General features: G+C 34.1%; 1 protein-coding gene across 1 annotated transcript; it reads left to right on the top strand.

The window, feature by feature from the left end:
• Positions 1-456: 456 nt before the first annotated feature.
• LOC145591297 (ATP-dependent Clp protease proteolytic subunit 3, chloroplastic-like) lies at positions 457-5,278 on the top strand. Its single transcript, XM_081647715.1, has 5 exons — positions 457-861; positions 1,717-1,831; positions 2,538-2,713; positions 4,531-4,626; positions 4,721-5,278. Exons 1-5 carry the CDS (start codon positions 568-570, stop codon positions 5,009-5,011), a joined length of 972 nt encoding a protein of 323 aa, XP_081503841.1. The 5' UTR covers positions 457-567; the 3' UTR covers positions 5,012-5,278.
• Positions 5,279-24,454: the final 19,176 nt, after the last annotated feature.

Here is a 24,454-nt window from a genome sequence, read left to right as displayed (position 1 = left end):
GGGGCTAGGGGAGGTTTTTCGGGGGAGGGGAGGTCGTGGCTCACGCAACTAGTGGTGGCGAGGGGAAGGGAAGGGCGGCGAGGGGAGGGGGAGAGCCGGCGAGGGGCAGGGGAAGGCCGACAAGGAGTTTGGTGGCTGAGAAAGATGAAATGTGTGGTGGTGTGGTGGTTGTGGTGGTGGTGGTGTGGTGGTGTAGTGGTGGGATTGATTCCCTTTGTTTTAAAAACAAACAACAAAGCAAAAAAAGGTATTTTCATTCCATTCTTCTCCTTTCCCTTTGTTCATTCCATTCCGATTCCCTCATGCGAACCAAACGGCCCCTTATAGTAATTTGATATAGTGTAGGATTAGGAAAGCTTCTTTTACCACTTCTACCACAAGTTATGCATATTATTTTGTGAATAATTAATAAAAACAAATCCAAAATATAGGCTATAATACAGTTTTTTCTAAATAAAAAAAATCATCTAGTAGTACCAAAAACGTTCTTTGTTTACCCAAATTCTTAAAATTCCTCTACTGTGTATACCCCTTCACTCCAACCCAGCAAGAGGAGGAGAGAGAAAGATGGAACTGAGCAGTTTAACATTCACAACACCATCTTCTTCAACAAGACCACTCACTTTCTTCAACCATGGTTTCAAACAGTTCAAGCCTTCAACTTTTTCTGGAATTAAGTCATTCAATCAAACCAGAAACAGATTAATTCAAGCTAATTCCTTAAAAGGATCAATTGAACGCAATACTTTGTCTTCTAATTGGGATGTTTCAGCCACTCTTGCCCCCAGGTTGCCCAGATTTGAACAACTTGATATTACAAATATGCTTCTTCGTCAAAGAATCATCTTTTTGGGTTCTCAAGTTCGTAACTTTATCCCCCTTTATTTGTTTTAATTTAATTTTTTTATTGTTGTTATCTTTTTATGGAATAATTGGTTGGAAATTTGTTGGGTTTTTACATGTGATGAAGGTTGTTTTGCTTGATAAGGTTTTAGGGATTTTGCTTGTAATTTCATGTCAAAGTTTTCAATTTTTCGCTTGTTTTAATGAAATATTGTGTGCTAAGTTGAGTTGAAATTTAATGAAATATTGGGATTGCTTGTGGGAATTTTGTGATGAGCTTGTTATTGATGTTAAACTTCTTGATTTGGAGGGGACAAAAGGGGGGAATTGTTGGAGAATTAGATTTGTTCTCTTCACCTTATTTTCACTTTATCATAGGAAAAATAAGTTGAAAGAAGATAACATTAGGAAATTTAAGTTTAAATAAGCGAAGTTAAAGAAATATAAGGGCTACCGAAGTTTGTATGGAGTGGAACGGAAGGCTGCAAGATTCAAATTGATAGTTGCTAGGAGGCTGGCTATCAACATTTAGAACAAGAGTTTGTAAGCTGCTTTTCACAAGGTGCCATAGTCTTGGCAGCTCATGATGTGATTTGATTTTTGTGCTTAGTAACCCCCCTCCCCTCCCCTCTCCTCACCACCCCCGAATATTTCCCTGTATATAAGGGGGCTACCGAAGTTTAGATTAGTTCAAATTAGTAAAGATAAGTTCTACAAAGTGAAAATCAGGTGAATAGAGTACAACCTTAATTCAAGTATTATGGATTCAACAGGGTTGAGAATAAAGCTAGAGGCTTATATTGGGATATAAAATTACAGAGTAAAATCTGTAGGCTGATAAGCTAATTTTCTTTTTGATGTGATGGTCTGCAGATTGATGACACTACAGCAGATTTCGTCATAAGCCAGCTCTTACTATTGGATGCAGAAGACCCCAAGAAAGATATTAGATTGTTTATTAACTCTCCTGGTGGATCGGTGACTGCAGGTATGACTCGTTTACCATTTTAGCAATGTTATCCTTTGTATTATGTTGTAGATTGTTTTAGTTCGACTAACCTAGACAGCTAGTAGTCCCAGAATCCTTTTGTAACAATTGAAATTTTAGCTCGTTTTTCTCTTCAGCACTTTTTTTTTAGAAGGGGTGGGAACTGTGGGGTGATGATGTGGAGTATAATTTGGTTACTTGCATGAGAAAAGTCAAAAGTGGTACTTCTTTGAGCTTGCTAATGGTTCCAATGAGGTCTGGTAGCTCTGTTGCTCTGATCAAGTATGAAGGCAACTTGCCATATTTGGTGAACTTGTTAACTGCTCAAACTCTCTGTAACAGCGAAAATGTTATTCCATGTATCATTAATTAATCACTGTCTTTCTTCTTTAAAAGTTTTGTATGATTGTATCTAGAGAATGATGTGAAAACACCTTATGTATTACACTTTTACTCTACTCAGATGTTTGTCTCTTCAAATTGTTATGCTGACAACAGGCTGGCCTTTTTTTTTTTTTTTTTTAAATTTTTTAATCTGCTCAATTTAGAAACTATCTCTTGTTTAACCAATAGTGGGAAATCAGGACAAAAGTCGAGAAGATCACTCTACTTATAATGTAAAGGGATGGGAATTTATGATGCTATGAAACAGTTAATTTCTCTTGTTTCCAGTTAATTTCTTCAGCTGGTCTATTCACTTTTGTAGGGATGGGAATTTATGATGCTATGAAACAGTGCAAGGCAGATGTATCTACTATTTGCATGGGATTAGCTGCATCCATGGGAGCATTTCTTCTTGCTTCTGGCAGTAAAGGCAAGCGCTTCTGCATGCCAAACTCAAAAGTGATGATCCATCAACCTCTTGGAACAGCTGGTGGCAAGGTAGATTTCCGGCCTTCTATTTGTTTTAAGATTCAAGTATTCCAATAAGGAATAAACCCCCTTTCTAATTGGGAAAATGTGACTCTTTTATCCTCTTTCTATATAATGTTCTTCCCTGAGCTTCCAAATATTTTGGTCTTTTGTTTTGCATCTTGATCGTCAACTATTCTGTCTTTATAGATGCTGTAATGTTTTTCTGTTTTAGTAACACTTCAACCTTTATCCTCTATTTAGACCTTTGATATTTTGTGGACACTTTATTTAATGTTCTTCTGGTTTAGGTTTCAGATATAGTGGATTAGTCTGCATATTAAGTGATAAATTGAAGGGGCGCTTGGTTGGGCCTTTTGGAATGAGTTGAAATGGAGTAGAATCCATTTCAATGTTTGGCTAGGCAATTTTGTCCATGAAACCTCATACTATTAATATCTAACTCTTGTACCCATCCAACCCCCTATAATCTTGTACCCATCTCACCCCCTATGATTCTAAGAGCATGTTTGGTAACAGTGTTTATGTTGGAAACGGATTCAATTAAACCATTATTATTACCAAATGTTTGATTAAAATGTTTGGGTAACAATAACCATTACCTAGGTGTAATGATTTCCACCTATTTCATTCAATCTATTACAAGTATAATTTATCAATTCATAGGCTGGTTAATGTAACAGTTTTCGACTTTTTGTAATGGCGTGACACCCCCTGGCATAAACAAAGTGTTTTTATAGGTTTACATAGGATAAGAACTTAAAAAAAAACTAGTAGATATTTAAGATGTACACAAATTTGCAGTCAAATGAGGATGTTCACTACATCTAGTAGTCTAGAAAAGCCAGGAGATGCATGCCTAAACCTCAAAGGTAGCGGAGGAGGTGAAGTGGTTCATCATTTGAAGAACTTCAGCATAATATGCAGAATGACAGAAAAGGAATTAAAGATTTGATTCCATATTGTTCTAGTTACAACAGCCATACATTGGCTTTTCAAAATACATGAGGCTATTTGTTACCTCTCTATAACCTATGGTAACAATTACCCTTACCTTCCTCAAACAAAAAGAAAGGAGTTAGGCTTAAGTAATTCCTTTCCATGGTTTAAACCAAACAAATAAAAAGGTAAGAGTTAAATGATTCCTTTCCACTCCAATTTCAATATTCATGCCAAACGCCCTATATATATATATATATTCCTGCAAATTCTAACTAAATACAAATCCTTTCTAGTTTAAACCAAACAATTTAGCATAGTATGGGGATTCTCAAGATATATTCTAGCTTTTTGAATCAAACGACCATTGATTTTTATTATCATTTCAAGCTAAAGTAGAGTTGAAGAGAATGTGATTATTGTGCAGAGAATTGAACTTCATGTCATTGAATGCTTGATTTTGCTGTGTCTTCTAGTTACCTTGCTTCTTTTTGAGTAGCATGAGTATATTTTTAGAGAAAACGCCATGCAGCAAAACTGCTGCAAGTCTGCAGTATACATTGTTCAATTTCCCTTTATCCATTTATAACCCAGTAAGAAAGAGTTTATACTTCTAAATGGTACTCATTTTCCAGTTGGCTTTAATGATATGATTTGTCTATTTTTTGTATACAAACTTAGCACAATGCACTTGATGCTACTCTTTTTTTGTCTTTTACATATTGTTGTATTCCTTTTCCATTTTTCAACATCTTATGCTATGGTTATCGATTAATCTGTTAAATTCTCTAATTTCAAAGCTAGCTTAATCATTAGTCCTTGTGCTGTCGATATTTATGCATAGTATTTTTTCATGAGCGTTGATAATTACTCGATTGTCGTTCCAGGCAACAGACATGAGCATACGTATAAGAGAAATGGCGTATCACAAAGTCAAGCTAAACAAAATCTTGTCCAGAATTACGGGAAAGCCTGAGGAGCAGGTTAGTAATATGAAAGAGATCTAGCTGCAATTTTAACCCTTCACATCTTGTGTAGAGTTCTATAACATGTCTTTTATATTCCTTTTCCTTACAGATCGAAAAAGACACTGATCGTGATAATTTTTTGAACCCATGGGAGGCAAAAGAATATGGACTAGTAGACGATGTTATCGATGATGGTAAGCCAGGGTTGGTTGCACCCATTGGAGATACTTCCCCACCACCAAAAACAAAGGTGTGGGATCAATGGAAGATCGAGGGTAGCCGCAAAGCCAGGAAGAATCTTCCATCTGAGCTCAAGATGATAAGGAATGGTTATGCTGGAAGCCAAAGCGACGAGGACAAGGGTACTCAGCAAGATAAGGAAACTCCAACTTCAGTTTAGGGGCTACAACCCAGAATTGCCCGGTGTACACTATTTTATCCAAATTGTGCTACTGAAGTAGTGCATTTGAGATATATGATAAAAACTTTGCAATTTTTGGGAGGAAATTGATCTTATTTTGTTGTATTGTAGTTGTTCCATTGCTATTAAGTCCACTGCTGTTAGCAATAATATATTCATGTAGGATCTTTTAGATTCGTCTCAATTTGTACATTCAGAATATCAATTTTTATAGTTTTATATTTAAAGTTTTTATGGTTAAAAATTTGCCTTGGCAAGCATGAAAAAGGTAAAATGTTAGAAGATTAAGGAACGGAGTTAGTACATATTAATTTTATTGGTGTTAGTTTCGTCTCCCCATTCTATTGTCTAAAAACCTCCCACTCTATGTTACTACATACTTCATTTTAGGTATCGAGTAACTCGTATAAATGTATGCTAATGTGTATTTGTATTGTATATCATTTTGACCAATGCCTGTGCCTTATGATTAAATGTTGTATGAAAACTTATTGGAATCGTCTCAAGTCTCTCAATATATACTCGGTATGTAAGTACCAGAATTTTGTCAATTTTGTTGAATCCGTGTTTTCTTGGAGCAATAAAAAAAAAAAAAAAAAAAAATCCTTTCATGAGTTGATTATCTCATCTAAAGCTGCATTCTTGTAAGACCACGACTAAAATTGGCGCAAATCCGAAATGCCCACAACTTCACACACTTTTTCTTACTCATCAATGAATTCTACCCTCAAATTCCATTCAATTCCCAGAATTCATCCTCCATTTTTCGTACTAGATTCCACCTGCTTAGTGACTAATTCTCTGAAATCTCCCACTGGAAAAACGAAGAACAAATTCCGCCAAAAAATCAATTGTTGTTCCGAAAAACAAATTAAAACCCTAAGGACTTGCAAAAATTGCAAAACCCAGTTCGATCCATCTCTCAATCACCCTCTTGCTTGCCGATTTCACACTGCCCATTTTGGAGGTACCCTTTTAATTACAACATTTTTTAGTTTTTTTTTTTTTTTTTTTTTTAATTGTTTCTATCTATTTTTTTTCTTCTTCATGTTTCTGGGTTTTTTTTAATCATATATCAAATTATTTAATGCTGTTAATTTTCTGTATAGAATTGGTATTTTCAATTGAATCTTGGTGTTTATATTTGTGGAAATAGTTGAATGATTGATGAGGGAAACTGTATAGATAACAAGATGATGTAGGATTGGAGATGCAAACTATATATGATTACAGTAATTACCAAATGTCCAAACTCCTATTGTACCTTTGTTGCGACTGCTATTTTCAGTACTCGTCTCAAACTCTTGACTTTTGCAGGAATTTGTTGGGGGTGCTTAAGAAATGTGTCTATGTTGCTTAAAAGAACCACATTTTACAATGCAAATGCTCATTCCACTAGGATAGCCCAAATATATATTAAGTTAGGATTATATTTGCTACTCAATTTGTAGGGAATTTATCAGAGATTCCATTATACACCTAGGAGTACGCCGAGTATTTCTTGCTCATTCATTCGTTTGAAGAGCTCCGATGAGCTTGTGATGGAGAGAAGCTAAGGATGCTGCAACTATCATAAGCAGAATTAGTAAAAGCGTGTTATTTTAACATATAGGGGAGAGACAATAATATGATCCATAAGTTGTAATTGTGGATGTATTACCTTAAAACTTATAAGGCATAAACATTGAATTTTGACATTGGTTGCATCTTTTGTGGACTGCTTATGATCCTTGGATTGAGGGCAACTCTTGTTGATGATATGTTAGGTTCTACCGAGAGTTCGTGTCCCCTCATGTATCTGGAGAGCCATTTCCTTGATTGTTTTTTTGATAGATTGTTGGCTTTAAAGATTATTGAATAGTATTCCCAGTTCTTTCATCAGGCATATCAAGAAGATATGGATTTGAGAGTTAAGAGACAAGAGTTTATGTACTCTTTCTTTAGTTTACGATGGCAGCAAATATAGTCTCTTGCTTCAAGTTTGTTCTAAGTGAATTTGTTACACTACTAAAAAAAATATGCATCAGAGCTAGGCTCCTGTTCCCATATTGTGCTTTACATGTACTCCCGTCTGCAAGAGAGTATTATTCCCATTTCATTACTGATACTAGCAGACTTCTCCATTTTACACTTTTATTTGAAATCGGTTGGTGACTTCATTAACATCATGTTGCTAAGTCAAACCCCTCTTCATTTTTGCTTACTTTTATGCCGACTCTGACTTTGTTGCTTCTGGATTGAAAAGGAAAAGTCTTGGATGCTGGATGCCTGGGATGAAGCAGGAGTGTTATACCTAAGACTTACTTTTTCACTAACTTATCTCTAGATTTTGTAAATGACGTGATTAGGCTCTTCTCTATCTCTCTCTTTTTTTTTTTCTTGCAAAATTCTGTATGCCTTGTATGCTGCTGAGGACGTACATGTGGACATGTGGTGCTTGTGTGTACTCCTTGATGACAAAGATGAGTTCCTCATGCAGGCAATGTTGTTTTTTTTTTTTTTTTTGGTGTAATTTAAGCCTGAAGGTTGATAAAAAAGAAGACTTGAAATAACATTGAATATTTATCTGGTCTATCAGTTTTCCTTCTTGTTCCTTATTTGCTTCTCATCACCTTATGCAGGAGAGACAAAAAGGAAGTTTGAGAGCGTCTACACAGGAGGCACGATGAACACCCCTAACTCTGGCCAAGTTTTGCAGTACTGGCATTGTTGTGGATCAGAAGACGCATTTGACCGCGGATGCACATCAGCCCCTCATTCATCTTATGATGATTGATAGTCCTGCAGCAAATTTAAGATCATTACTGAATTAAGCTTTTGACCTTTGTAAAGGAGCTGGGTAAGAGCACATTGTTGCACTTGTAGCGTTCAATTGTGAATATTAATGCAAGCAATGGACAAAATGTCTGAACATATTAGAATACAATCTTTGTCGAGTACCCATGTCTGGCACGAGTATGTGTCAAAGTGCCCAACAGGCTTACAACATAGCAGTTGTCTCGATACTGTTGTATATATTCATTTGTTAGTCTATAAAATGAAGATGATTGACAAGCTCTCTTACATTTGTTCTTTTTTTCAAACTCTCAAATGGAAGAGTATTTCGTAATCAAAAATTATTTACAACGAATCTATGATTGGATTCCACATATGTTGATTGTCAACTACGACTTTGTGGTAAGGCAATACTCTAATTATGATTTAGAAAGTACATTATCTTAAATAAACAAACAAAATACTGTTGCAATAACTACTAATTCCAAATAATTAAGCCCTCCTTCCATGTGATCGATGCATCCCAATATGCCATGCCGCCTTGTTCGCCGCATCTAATGAACCATATACATCACCGATGAGGAAATTTCTTCAATAATTTTTTTTTTCTTCGCATTTGCTTCATAATTTCTATGATTAATCTTCATATAAAATTATTAAAAATTTAAAACTCAAATATTATTTTCTTAATTACGCTAAACAAGCCGTCTATTAACTACCATCAAACTATATCGATGCAAAAAACACAAATCACAATTCAACGCGTTGAAATGTCGGCTAATATAATAAACCATGATTAACCAATATAATATTAATACTTTTGGATTGATTGCTTATACATTCTCTTTGTATTTGGCCTATATATATGGACCGTTCCAAGAGATATATGATCATAAGAACATTTTAGCCTTTTCAAACTTGTTACACCAAAGTTGTTAGCATCATGGAAACTACAATTCTTTCTTCTTCAATTAGAAATCCTCTCTACTCATTTTCTCCCCTAGCCAAAACTTCAAAACTCAACTCGAGAAATACCAAAAATAATGTTAGTATAGTCTCAGCTCTTCGGAGGAGTAACTCTTACGAGTCTCAATATGAAGGCCGTCTAGTGGATGAAAATATGATCGTTTTAAGAAAAAGGATCCATGAAATGAAGGTGATTGAGAGAAATTACGAGCCTCCTAAGGAATGGATGGTATGGGAGAAACAAATGTATGGTCAATATGATGAGTGTATATGCGCGATTTTAGGTGTGGTTCAAACTCAATTGATGAATACTCGACCAAGTGTTGCCCTTGGTGCCTTGGCTTTGCTTACGTTGAGTGTGCCTACTTCGATTCTTTTGCTTGCTTTCCACTTTACATAAGTTACTTACTTTATACGATCATCAAGTTTAGTAGTGATTTTTTACAAACATAGATTGAAATTCTGATTTTGAATATGTACATAATTCTGATTTCTAGTGCTTAATACTTAGACTTGGGGTTGATTAAGCTAAGATTTTGAATGGCGACCCCTTAAGAATTAGTGACTCGTTTATTAATTTATTGTATGTATGTTTTATTTACTTAAAATAATAAGGGTTATCATTCTATATTAGATAAATGAACCTCTATGATAATTAAGAGTGATGGATTTTTATTATAATATGTTTATGCCTGAATTTATATTATTTTCTAATTGTAATCAAGGCTAATAAGTAATTTAATTATAAAAGAGATTTACTCATAAACGTTGTTATATACATCCGAGTGCACTGTTTTTTGTTTTTACTTTGATGCAGTGTTAAACTCATTACCCCGTACAATAGAATACAGACAACTCACATATGACTGGAGAAGAGCCAAAACAGTGAATGTGTAAACATAATATAAGAAAAAAGGGTAATCTGCTAATATGGAAAATTTAAATTAATTTGCCTAAAATAAATTACACCCCAAGTAAATGATTATGTAAATAATAAGGAAAGAAAATCATCAATAAAATGAGAAAGAAATAGTAACACTTACGTGCGAAATCAATTCTATTATTCAAAATAAGGTGAATACACTGAATAGCATCCTTAAAGATTACCAAGCCATTATCTATCCGAAATTATATTATTATAGACCATAAATATTAAAATTCAATTATGGAAAAAAAAAAATGTTTCCATGAGGCTATAAAAACCATGCCATAGTTTGGCTTAATTCATACAAAATGATTCTTACATAATACTATTCAAAATACTTATTAGCAGTATAATTTGATTTATTCATCAAATCAAATATAGTTCCACCATAAAAAAAATTCAAGAATAATGAGTATACTTAACAAAGTTACATATGTACCAATTTCTATGTTACTTATCTTGCTAATTCTTGATGCCCCGGTTATTGAAGCACTATTTGAAGTCGATTTACGGGTGACGAATACATTGAGCGATGGTAGAAACCTTCAAATTCATTGCAAATCGAAGGACGACGATCTAGGAGTGCACCAAGTTCCGTCGGGAGAAACTTATAAATTTGAATTCACTCCGATTTTTTTTGGGGGGAGCACACTATTTTTTTGTGGCTTTGTATTTGACGACTATGAGCCTGCCCAATTGCACTGGTTTAATGTTTATGATTCGGGGCCTGACTACGTAAATTGCAACGAATTATGTTGGTGGAGGGTTTATGAAACTGGCCTTTGTTTGCTCAATATGTCAACCGGACAATATGATAATTGCTTTCCTTGGCATTTTAATGGAATTTATTGAAAAATATTCATCAATACTCATCGATTACTCTTGCTAATGCACGAGATATTGTTAGAATTTGTACTGTACGATATATTATATATACTAGTGTATCACACATATTAATAAAATACTTATTTTATATAGTTGTGATAGTTGCACTTATAAAATAGTTAAACACACACATGCATACATGTAAACAAGGCTCCATTGATCCCTTTGATAACCCAATAACATTTTTTACGATAGCTTTAACCATATGAAGTTATTATCCTTTATTCCACACATCGCAATTAGCAGTATACCCAAGATCAAGTAAACAAGGCCCGGGCTCTTTGATAGTCCAATAACAACTATCGGGACAACGTTCTTGATCACGTACTTGATTATAGATATCATACCAGTGCAAAGTATCATCAAACACAAAACCACAGAAAAATAATGTGTTAGGAAATAAGTAATTAGGGAGGAAGTGAAACTCATAGAATTCCCCGAAATTAAGTTGATGCAATCCAAGATCATCATCCTTGGACTTGCAATGCACTTGAAGTATTTTATTGTTTTCCAATGCGTTGTAAATTCGAAGATCTACTGCCTCATATTGGTAGATAAATATGGCAAAAACCATGAATATCATGATAATATAATGTTTAGTGTGTTTAGCCATCTTTGTTTAACGATTGTGGGATTAATGAATTTTATGAGAAAAACAAGCCTTGTATGTTTATATAGGTACCATATTCAAGGCTTCTAATTGATTTTATTTCCTTTGGTACGTTATTTACTTCATCTTTTTTACCTATACCAGATTCTTTGTAGGTAACCAATTGAATTTTAAGAGTAGATTAATTCTTAAGATTAGACCCAATTAGCATCATACAATGTATTACCGTGTACATTGTACATATGTCACACATATATACATGGTATAATGACATGTAATTTATTACTTGAGAATATACTTCCAATTCATACACAATTCCAATAATGCTTATGTTTTTACATTTTTCTGTTATTTTTCTCGTCAATTTTTTAAAAAATTGTGATATTTTCTTATGAGTATAAACTATAAAGCTTCAACATAATGTATGTTGAATGTATGATCATGTAAGAAAAAATTTAGGAAGAACTTGAAACAAGATACTAGATTTATTCTTCACGGCAGCATATTTAATGGCTACAATAAAAATGTAGCCATTGTAATTGTTTTCAATCTCAACCATTAAAACTTTAAGGATAAATCCTATTCATTTATTTATTTGACTGATGAAATATTTAACTGAATAATAAAACTGATTTATTTTTAAAACTACTTGTTTTTATAAAAAAATTTTTTAAAAAAATCCTCTTTTTGTCGCCAAATCAAGTAGTTTCGCTTCCTCTACCAAGCAAATCTCTCAATCTCCATTAATGGTACAGCAGCATACTACCATTGTTAAATTTGTATAATCATCAAGAATCAAAATATTAGATATTCTATCCTTAACTCCGTATCATCTTTTCCACAAAAATAAATATAACCCAACACTATTGTCATACGAAATACATCCTACAGAAAATCGAGTTTTGGTATCAAACAAATCAATGGAAGAAAGGATTTGAAAACAAACTTTAAGATCGACTTTTTAAAATGTGATATCCATTATCATCATTAATTTAATTTCAAATAAAACTATTAATTTTTTTATTGTATACAAATATATCATTTTAATAATTTTGTAGTCAAATTTTATGAATGGTCAAGATTTGATACCAAATTTTAAAGGTACAGATTGAAAGATTACAATGGCTACAATTTTATTGTGGCCATTGCAAAACTGTCCTATGATAAATATTTTCCTAATAATTATTTGACTTTCTTATGGCCTTATGGGTCGGTTACCACCCAAGACTCTAACTCTAGTTTTTTTTTTTTTGAAAGAAGACTCTAACTCTAGTTGACATCAACAAAGCAATTGTATTTTATACGGAGTAATTGTCTCAGTTTTTTTTTTTTTTTTTTTTTTTTTTTTTTTTTTTTGTATGCCATAAATGTCAATTTTTATACGGAGTATCTTTTTCAATTTTGGTAAGGTCTACCATTTTTTGGTTAATTTAAAATTTTCAAGTATTGTATTTATCTAAATAGTACACAGAAAAATTTCGGACATTCCATAGTTTGAACACTAATAGTTTACTCCTCCCTTCGACCCTTTCCCTTATTTATTCCGAAAACCCGTATTTTTCAAGGGTTATTATGAGGTGGCATTTTATATATGTATGGGAATTGGGATTATATATCTTGACTTGTGTCATAAGTGATGTGAACATAACTGATTAACCAAATTTTGGGAATAATATCTTGCTTAATTTTAGGAAACTTAATGCATCTAATGAAACCAATGCATGCATTAGAACTGTCCAAAGTAAAAATTCATACGGAAAAAAAAAAAAAAAAACCAAAAAATAAACAAAAAAACCAAAGTGGTCATTTGGGCACTAGTTGGAGACTATAAAACTAAAAAGTGAGCTAGGTATGATTTACAAACTAACATTCCTCTTCCTAATTCCTATCCTCTTAATCTCAAAGTATTACATACCAAAAAATTTCATCAAATTATTATTAAATAAAATATGAATCAAGCCTATAGAAATGGTGCTATAATTACATTAACCATGGTAATTATGATGTTGTGTGGAGGTATAATAGAGGCAATAGAATTTCGTGAAAAAAATCAAGTTGGAATAATTAACGAGTTAGATAGTAAGCATAATCTACAAGTTCATTGCAAATCAAAGGATGACGATCTTGGGGTGCAACAAATACCATATAACACTTACTATGAGTTTCGATTTCGAGATAGCATATGGGATAGCACCCTTTATTTTTGTGGCTTTACATTTGATACCAACTTACGTTGGTTTGATATTTATGTTCAAAATAGAGATCGTTGTTTGAAATGTTGGTGGAAAATTTACGAACATCAGGAGTTTAAACTTGCTAAACTCGAGGAATTAAGGATGTAATTGATATGGATTATAGGTGCATGTTGATTAATAAGCTTGTTTTTATATTTGTTCAAACAAGTAAATCATACAAGTAATAAATAAATGTGTTTGCTTTCTTCCTTTTTCTTTTATTTTGTTTCTTTGCCCTTTTAATGACATAATGCATGACACATTAATTCCTATACTTTATAGTCTCGATCTAAGATGATCTAACGATCTATAACTTGCATTCTTGAATTAGTACTTAAGATTCAATATCAAATTTTGTCCGTGGTTTTCTTTCCCACGAGACTGCTAAGTGCTAACGCCATAACTCGTGTTAAGATTTTAAAATGAATAGAAATTAACCTTGAGTGTATCTTCATCATCAAGGTTTGTTTTTGAATAGTGAAATAAAAAGATTCAAACGTGTTCATTATTCTAGCACAAAGGTCAGAAGGAGTAACAATAACACCTAAACAATACGTAATATATCCATATACCCCTTATACATGTGTCCTATAAGACTAGTATGGAGTAGTAAGCATAACCTTTATAATTTCCCTAAAATGGAGAGACCATCAGCAATAAGCGGAGACTTTTGGGAAGATATCTTACTTGATTTTGGATAATAAATGCATTTAATGAATATATAACTTCCCAAAGTAACTAACTAGGATGTGTGTTAGTTTAAGACTATAAAATGTTGCTTCAAAAAAAAAGACTATAAAATGTGAGATAAATCTTCATCTCCAAAATATCAAACAAAGTTACTCATCAAAAACTTTAATCTATCAATCATGGATAATGAAGCCTACAAAAATGTTATTATTCCTTCAATCGTAATAATTTTGATGTTATTAGGTGATATTCGTACAATTGAGGCACCGAAATTGACGGACAAAGTGCATGTTCGAATGACTAACTTTTTATATAAAAAGCATGACATGCAAGTTCATTGCAAATCAAAGAAAGCATGACATGCAAGTTCATTGCAAATCAAAGAACGACGATCTAGGGGTGCATAAACTTCAATACGGTTCATACTCATAATTTCAATTTAAGGTAAGCTTTTGGGCAGATACTCTATTCTTTTGTGGGTTTTTATTTGACGACATATTACATTGGTTTGATATATATGACGAGAATAGAGATGCCCATATTTGTTCGGTAAAATGTTGGTGGAAAGTATACGAACCTGGGCTTTGCGTGCTGCATAACTTGACTGGTAAATATGATGTTTGCCATGGTTGGAAATCTTGGAATGGTAGTCATCATAATAGTTATATATCTTTGTATCCATTAATATACAGTATGTAAAGTTCACATAAGGTTATTACATCAAATATCTGTCCTAGTTATTTGATTAGTTGGTTTTCTTGAAAGCTTTTTATGGTTTTCTTACCCACTTTTGTCTTATACTATGTATAAATACACTAATACAGTAATACGGAATACTAAATTGAATCTTACTAACGAGCGCCCCGAAACGTTAGATAAGGAATAATTATATTGGTTAAAATATTATTAAGTTAAGAATGCATGACAAAATCATGCGTTGTTGGGTATAATTAATGTAATAAACATTATTTATTACGCCCAACAATGCATGACAAAAAAACAGATGTTCTTTAGATATTAAAAAAAAAAATACATAAAATTGGATGTTCTTTACAAAACAACTATATGTTCTTTATAAAATAACTATATGTTCTTTATAAAATAGCTACATGTTCGTTTCACGTTTTTTGTCTGTACCAAGCAAGGTACAGGTTGCTGTACCTTAAAATTTTCATTGCTTTACGTATCATAATTAATTAGTTACAATGACTTGAATTCAAATAGAAAAACTAATCATACTATCAATCAATTGATTATTGGATTAGGTTTTGGCTCCCTTTATTATTCCTATAATCTAAGTAATCAAGCAATAACCCTGATTCAGTACTCCTGAATTACAATTAAAGGTTTGAATGCATGTGATTCCTAACACTAGAATAAAGTCGCTAGGAATACTTGAAGTACAGTGCGTGGTTCCTACAGGCGCCTGTACCATGCATTGTACAGACGTTTTTCGCGGAAAGAACATATGATACAAATGTAAAGAACATACATCTATAATGAAAAGAACATACATCTATAGTGAAAAGAACATACATCTATAGTAAAAAGAACATATTAATAAATTATAATGAACACATACCTAAAGTAAAAGGAACATATTTTTACCAAAAAAGAGTGAAAAGAACATATTTACATGTTCTTTTATTGTTAGTGTAATATACTTTTATTTGAAAAAAAAAAAGTTCGTTGCATATTGCGAAATGTTATTTGAATTTTGTCTTTAAATTATGGTGGGTATATATAAATAATGTTTATTAAATAATATTATCATGTTTTTTATTAATATTTTTTTTGACAAGATGTTCTTTATTAATATTACAGATGTTCTTTAGATAAATAAAAAGTAATTACATTTAGTTGTTCTTTACAAAACAGATATATGTTCTTTATAAAATAGATGTACGTTCTTTACAAATTAGCTACATGTTCTTTCCGTGTTTGTTGTATGTACCAAGCATGGTACCACCGCCTGTAGCTTAAAATTTTCACTTGAAGTAGCCTTCATGCCACATCATTTTTCTTCTTATCCATCCTATTTTCTCTAAACATCATTAGCTATTAAAAATCCATACATCCTACTTTCTCTAAACATCATTAGTTATTTGCCTTCAAATTAACTTCAAAAGTACCTTAAATAATTCCATTTATATATATATATATATATATATATATATATATATATATATATATATTTTTTTTTTTTTTTTTTTCTTTTCTTAATTATTGAACATTATCGAAAATAATTAAGCAAAGGTTAGGCATATTTGACTGAGGAACCATACTATTTTCACACACATTCTAAAATTACACAATTCTTTAATTCCATGCTTATATAATACTTCGTACAAATTAAGTACCAACCCTCCTAAGGTCACGTACAACTTTAAAACTCAAAACCATAATTTTCTACGACTACGTACAAATTTTAGCAAGATGATCAATAATCAATTGAAATTACGAGGCGGTCTCATTACCGTCAATGTGTTAATAATTCTTATGTTGAACATGATTATTAATACTAGCGAGGCAGAAGAACTCGTCGTACAAGGGTTAGGCACCATACCACGTCGTGACGCCCGAGTTGTAAACGCGTTAGCCCAAGGGAAGGAGCTAAGAGTACATTGTAGATCCAAGGAGCAAGATTATGGAAAACAAAGCCTAAAATTTGGGAAATACCAAGAATTCGAACTTAATGATAATACACAAGAAATACTTTGTGGATTTGAATGGGATAAAAAGGTACATACTTTTGAAATTTATAATGTCAATAAATATAAACAAGAATGTGGGGAAAGATGTTGGTGGATGATCAAAGAAACTGGTGCTTGCTTGTTTGAAATGGAGAGCAAAGCACACATATCTTGCTTTTCTTTTAAGGATGAATAACCATTTTTTAATTATTAGATTACTACCTTGATATATATGATGCTAATTAATGTACAAGTGATCCCCTTGGATATATGTTACATATCCGACGTGGTTGTATCGAACTTTCCTATTATCTTTATTAAATTTAATGAAATGTAACATGTCTTTTGTGTCGAAAAATTGATGTATTAAGCACTTTTCAATTAGATTATGGGATACAGATGAGCGATTAGCTTACAGAATATTTTTCAAAACTTGTCATGTTAGCTATAGCATGAGAATTAACTTAAAATCAAATTCAGATCAATAGATAGACTGAATATATTCAACAACGTAATGACCGGATACGTTGTAATAACTTGGAAATGATTGATGATCACGTACAATAGAAGCTGGAAATTAAACTATATAGTATTTTATTTAGGCAAAAGCTAACGAACGTCCCGGGGATGTTGGATAAGCCAACTAAAAGTAGAAAGATTAAATTAAAATGAACATTAATTACACCGATCGACGCGTGATTTTGTCATGCTTTCCCAAATTTATACCACTTTTGATAGTATTTTAAATGCTTATCTAACGCCCTGGGAACGTTCGTTAGCAATATTTTTTTTTTATTGGGTCAAGAATGGTACAATTAATGAGAAATTAGAAGAAAGTTTCATGACAGGACATGTCTATAGGATTTATTCTTATCCTAATTAAGGACGTCCAAATTAAATGCTCCAATTATTATTTTTTGGATACATAGTAGCTTCTAAACTAAGAATAGTATGAAGTGCGGCTAAAATATACATCTAGAATACAATCACAAAAACATTTTAACAGTTAAACACGCAAATTGCATAATAATCCAAACTTGTTTAAAAATTCAAATGAATTACACGCGCTTTTCTGACTTTTTATATTTCAAATTGCACTTCATGACACGGTAATACGTACACTATATATACACAATACAATCATATGTTAACAACATAATTCATCACCTCATTTATACCCAAACTATTTCTTCAATATTTTGCAAGCCTCTTATTTCTTCAAATTCTTTAAGTTACATACTTTATGGAGACAAGTAGCCTATTTCAAGCATCCTCTTGTCTCCCAAGTGTTACGAAACCAACGAATTCGAGTTCGTCTCTTGTTTCTCCGTCATGCACCTCGTTACCTTTGTTACGAGCCAAACTTCCAAGGATGAGAAGAGGTTTTATATTTACACATACGACGAGCAACAAACAACATGATGTACATGTTTATTCGACGACTATTATTACTTCGTGTAAGAGAATGGAAAGTCAAGACTCGGGAGGTGGTGGTGGAATGGTGGATGAAGATATGATTGTGCTTCGATTGCGAATAAAGGAACTTGAAATGATGGAAAAGGGTGAAGAGGTTTCTGTACCTTCAAACTGGTTTGAATGGGAGAAGAAACATATCATACAATTTCAAGGTGGTGTACATGGAGTAATTGGTTTCTTGCAACTTGTTTTAATGAATTCTAGACCGAGTTTAGCCCTAGGAATCATGGCTTATGGTATGTTAAGTGTTTTGTTCTCGAGTGGACTTTTAACAGCCCATATTATAGAGAAAATAGACGAAATTACAGCTAGAATTTCTCCATTTTAATAGTTAGATGATCCAATTTATTGTAATAATTCATGTACATTATTTAGTTTGTGCAAAATTTAATTTACATTATTGTTGCAATTCTGCTAGATTCCTATTTAGACACATTTTATTTTCCTCACCTTAACATCATATGCCATGCAATATTTTTTACCCTATATTAAAACTTAATCAAAGAGACTACCAGATGTATCAGACTATCAAGTGGTTAGATGTTTCTTCCCGCTAGAGAATTTTTGAATTAATTTTCATCACTCGTCTTTGTGGCCTCTAAAGTTTAAACACCAGAAAAAAGCAAAAAACTTAATAAAAGTAACCATTCTCATCATAGCAATTAAGCTCATAATATAAACATTGGGCTGATCATTTGTTTGGAATGTTTGGACTTTCAGTTGGGCTATATAGCAACATAACTAGGCCTAGAACAAAGCCCTCAAGCCCATACAGCTAGAGGTTGTAGCCATATTGCTAATTGCTACTATTTTCTTTAAAAATAAATAAATAAATAAATAAAACACCTAGCCAAGTACCCAGTACATATTGATGACAAATAAATCTGATTATTTAAAGAAAAATTCATAAAAATGCCACGTATTTACATCTACAGCATAATGCCAAAAATACAATTAGACTTGCACCACCATTATCTTAACAAATCAATAAGTGTACTTTCAAATTTCGAATTATTGGTATTTAAGAATAAAATATACGCCAGTAATTCTAGTGTTCACTTATCTATCGAAGCTCTCGTTTTCTCTCGAATGGAATCCAACCGTATCCCAAATCAACCACCGCCACCCACCGGAGGTCACTGACCAGGTGGCTAGATCAACCAAAAAGCCAAAAAGAAAAATTACTCATGAAATTTTCATTACAAATGATAATCCTGAAATGGAAATCGACTCAACGTTTCTCCGAAACCAAAGTCCTGTTTTTCAACAGAGGCCATCAGAGATTCAACCTCCAAAGTCATTCAGGGACTTATTAAGAGACACTCAATTAGAGGCAAACATGAATAATAGCATACAAATATTTGATGATGATGATGATGTCTCTGATGATGATGTCCCTCCGGAAGATTTTGTGGAAAATGACAGATGCCCTGTTATTCTGCTATCTAAGGAGGAAAAAAGAGCTATGCGCAGAACTTGGCGAAATACCCTCATCATTCGAATGTTTGATGGCAGCCTAGGGTATATGGGACTGATGAAGAGACTGAAGAAGAAATGGCAGTTGAAGGGTGAGATGTCTCTCACGGATATCGGCTGCAAATACTTCATAGCTCGATTCAACAACCAGGAAGACTATAATTTTGTGCTTACACAAGGGCCGTGGTTAATAGATGATAAATATTTAACCATCCGAAAATGGACTCCAAATTTTATTCCTGAAGAAGCTTCTCTGAAAGTTTTGACAGCTTGGGTTCGTATCCCAAATTTGTCCGTTGAATATTTTGATAAGGAATTCCTTAGGAAGATTGGAGCAAAAATTGGAAAAGTGATTAGGGTGGACAAATCTACTGCTTATGCAGAACGGGGACAATTTACAAGGCTAAGTGTGGAGATTGATTTATCAAAACCATTACTTTCGAAATTCTGGTTGAAGGGTAGAGTTTGGAGAATACAGTATGAAGGAATCAAGCTTATCTGCTATAAGTGTGGCATGTTAGGACATGTGGAAGATCATTGTGCTTTGACACATTCAAATGAAGACATGATAGTAGATCAAGTTAATAAGGAGATTGCTCATCAAAATGCTCAAGGTGGTGGGAAGACTGGTGAGAAGAAGTCAAGGCCGGAGGAGGAAAATGACTTTGGGTCTTGGATGTTGGTCAAAAAACCAGTCCGAAAACGCAACCCCAGGGTGGATAAAAATCTGCCGGAAAATGCTAAAGAAGGTGGTTCATTGGTTCCAAAAAACCCGACTGCAAAAGGGGTGCCAATTCAAAATTCAAAACAAAATCTTTCTAATGCTACAGGGTCAAGATTTTCTGCTCTAAATGAGGGAAGTGAGGCGCAAGATAAGGAGAATTCTGAGATGGCGTTAGATGATATACTCACAAAAGATATGGGAATATCTTCTTCGCAAGGAATTAGCAAGGATAATATTTTTGGAACAATTGTTAACCTTGGGGATAACTCTCAAAATATTCCCAAGGATTTTAATTTCCAAGTGGGAATTAATAAAGATGGAAATTTAAATATTTCCAAAAATAAGAAAAATATCCAAGTCAATAAGCATATTTCACAAAAGAATTCTTCCCAAAAGCAAACACCTTTGAAGCAAATTGACAACGAACTCCCAAAAACAAACCCAATAGCTAATAAAAGCCAATTTCAGTGTACTGGAAAGGAAAACTCAACGATTGAAACAGAAAGCCCCATCGAAGCCACTCCCTCGAAGTCAATCCAAGAAGCCACTATAGTAGTCGAAACAGAGGAAACAGAGGAAACAGGGACTTTAAGTAGCTATGGACCTTTACAGCACCAATGTGATTTCCCTTGCAATCCCCCCCCGGAGAAAACTCTATTTGTGGGGCAACCAATGGACTCTCCCTACATGACCACAGCCGACCCCCTGACGCATATCATGGAGGTTCGAATGGAGACATGGATGGAACCAGTGCCGGAGCCACCAGAATTAGTGGTGTACCTCCAAATTCCTGTTGAAGTTAATCGAATTATTCGATTGATCCAAGAAGCTTATTTAAGTAATCCAAATTACTCAATTGATACCATGAATATAAACCTTGCTAATCTTGCCTCAAACTCACTGCCAATCTCTTGTATGATTTGGAACGTTCAAAGAGCAGGAAGTAGAGAATTTATTTCTGCACTCAAAGAAATTATTAGAGTGAATAAACCGAATGTGGTTGCTCTTGTGGAAACACATATGGGAGGGGCGCAAGCTGACAAAATTGCTAGTATTATTGGTTATAATGGACATACCAGGGTGGATGCTCAGGGATTTTCTGGTGGAATATGGATTTTCTGGAAAAGGGAATTAGTTACAGTAGAGCCTATCTATAAGCATTATCAATATATTACCATGGAAATTAAACGAGTAGATGGTATACCATGGTACTTTTCGGCAGTATATGGTAGTCCAGATCCTACAAAAAGACAAGAACTTTGGAGAAATTTAAAGGAGTTTGCTGCTAATAATAATGTGCCTTGGTTGTTAGCAGGGGACTTTAATGACACGAGATTCCGATGGGAAAGAAGTGCTAGTTGTGCTGAAACTACTAGAAGATCTGCTAGATTTAACGAGTGGGTGGAGGATGTAGGCCTTCTTGAAATTGAGTTTAGTGGAGCATCTCATACTTGGTCAAGGGGTAACTCTGTAGAGACTTGGCAGAGTGCTCGACTAGACCGAGCTCTTTGCAATGGAGAGTGGAGTCTACGGTTCCCTAATGCAGCAGTTAAACATCTTCCGGCTATTCAATCCGATCACTGTCCTATCATCATTGCCCTTAATGGTTTTGCACCCCTTGCTGAAATTAATAGGCCGTTTAGGTTCCAAGCGGCTTGGATGACTCATGAAAACTTTCGTGATTTTGTTGAAAGTAAGTGGAAAAAAGATGAGCCTCTTATGCCAAATCTCCAACAACTTGCAGAAGAGCTTCAAGAATGGAATAAATCGACGTTTCATAACATATTTAAGAAGAAACGCAATCTCATGGCACGTATAGCTGGTGTACAGCGTGTTCTTGCTCTCCAAAAGGCTCGAGATTTGATCAAACTCGAGTCTAAATTAAGGGTGGAGTTAGATGAAGTTCTTGCTCAAGAAGAATTGCTATGGTATCAAAAATCTAGGGTGGAGTGGATAAAAGACGGAGATCGTAACACTACGTTCTTTCACTTAAGTTGTATAGCTCGTAGATGGCGCAACAAAATTTCTGCAATTAAAGAAAGCAATGATGGTCAATGGTTAACAGACAAAGAGGAGGTCCAAAATAATATTGTTAACTATTTCAAGACCTTGTTCGACAGTGAGGATGAACAACCTCATGAGGACCTACCCCGTGACATTTTTCCAGAATTTACTACTCATGACTGGAATAATTTAACAAGGCCATTCATCAAGTGTGAAATTGATAGAGTTATTAAGGAAATGGGTGCACTCAAAGCTCCGGGGCCGGATGGTTTCCAAGTTTTATTTTTTCAGAAGAATTGGGACCTTGTAGCAAAGAATGTGTACTCTCTTGTTTTTGACGTGCTCAATGGGAAAGGAATGCCGAATAATTTAAATGATACCTTCTTGGTTCTCATCCCAAAAGTCGACAATCCAGAGGTAGCTTCTCAATTTCGCCCTATTAGCTTATGTAATGTTGCATATAAAATCATTACGAAAGCTATTGTTAATCGAATCAAACCAATGATGCCTCATCTTACTTCTAGTAAACAAACTAGTTTTGTCCCGGGGAGACAAATTACGGATAACATTGTTATAGTTCAAGAAGTAATCCACACTATGAAACATAAACAAGGTGCAACAGGATTTATGGCTATTAAAATTGATTTTGAGAAAGCATATGATCGGTTGAGATGGGACTTTATTCGTGATACCTTGATGGAAATTAGGTTCCCTATTTTGCTTGTTGATGTGATTATGGAGTGTATAACAACTTCTTCTATGCGTGTTTTATGGAATGGAGAACCCACTCAAGCATTTTCTCCTAAGCGTGGCATTAGACAAGGTGATCCCCTATCACCTTATATTTTTGTACTTTGTATGGAGAGATTAAATCAAATAATTGAGGAGTCAATTATTCTTAATCGTTGGAAACCAATAAGGGCTAGTAGGAATGGGCCGCAATTGTCAAACCTTGCATTTGCAGACGATATAATTTTATTTGCTGAGGCAAGTTTGGAGCAGGCAAGTTGGGTAAAGCAATGCTTGGATCGATTCTGTGCAGCATCAGGACAAAAGGTGAGTTGCTCGAAGTCACGAATTTATTTCTCAGGAAATACTAGTGAGGGGCAACGTCATGATATCACTGAGTTTTTGGGGATTGATCAAACAGAAGATTTAGGCACTTATTTGGGAATGCCTACGTACTCTAACTAGCCGTGTTATTAGAGATACCTTTGGTTACCTTTGTGAAAAAATTGATCGAAGGTTGTCGGGTTGGAAATCAAAGTATATTTCCTTGGCGGGGAGAATTACTTTAGCAAAATCAACCATCACAACAATGGCCTCCTATGCAATGCAAACCGCAAGAATTCCAAGAACAATTTGTGATGACATTGACAAACGTACAAGAAGGTTTATTTGGGGTGGGGATGAAGAGAAAAGGAAAATTCACCTCATTTCTTGGGAGAATCTGCAAAAACCAAGGAGTTTGGGTGGATTGGGAATTCGAACTTCAACGGAAGCTAACTCGGCTTTTTTAACAAAACTTGGGTGGAGAGTCCTCACCGAGCCAAATGCTTTATGGGCTTGTGTCTTAAGAAGCAAGTACTGTAAGGGAAGATGTGATGTCGATATGTTTGAACCAAAAGCAAATATGTCAAACGTTTGGAGAGGCATTACGGAGAATGCCAACATTATTGCTGCAGGAGCTCGTGTAGCAGTTAGTGATGGAAGAAAAACTCTGTTCTGGGACCATAAATGGGCTAGCTCGAAGACTCTAAGGGATCTGGCAACTGGTGTTATCCCTCTAGACATTGAAGGAGCTACAGTGGCGGAAATGTGGGATGAAAATCTTGGTTGGAAGTGGGCTGCCTTTGCTGACCTGCTGCCACAAGATATTTTGCGAGAAATTGAATCTCATAACTTGATTAATAATCCGGAGCAAGGAGATCTCATCTACTGGCAGAATGGTCCTAAGGGTAGAT

This window comes from Chenopodium album, chromosome 18, assembly GCF_948465745.1.
Source record: "Chenopodium album chromosome 18, dcCheAlbu1.1, whole genome shotgun sequence".
NCBI lineage: Eukaryota > Viridiplantae > Streptophyta > Magnoliopsida > Caryophyllales > Amaranthaceae > Chenopodium > Chenopodium album.
Note: the sequence above shows the minus strand (reverse complement) of the source record. Positions and strands in the feature narration are given on the sequence as shown.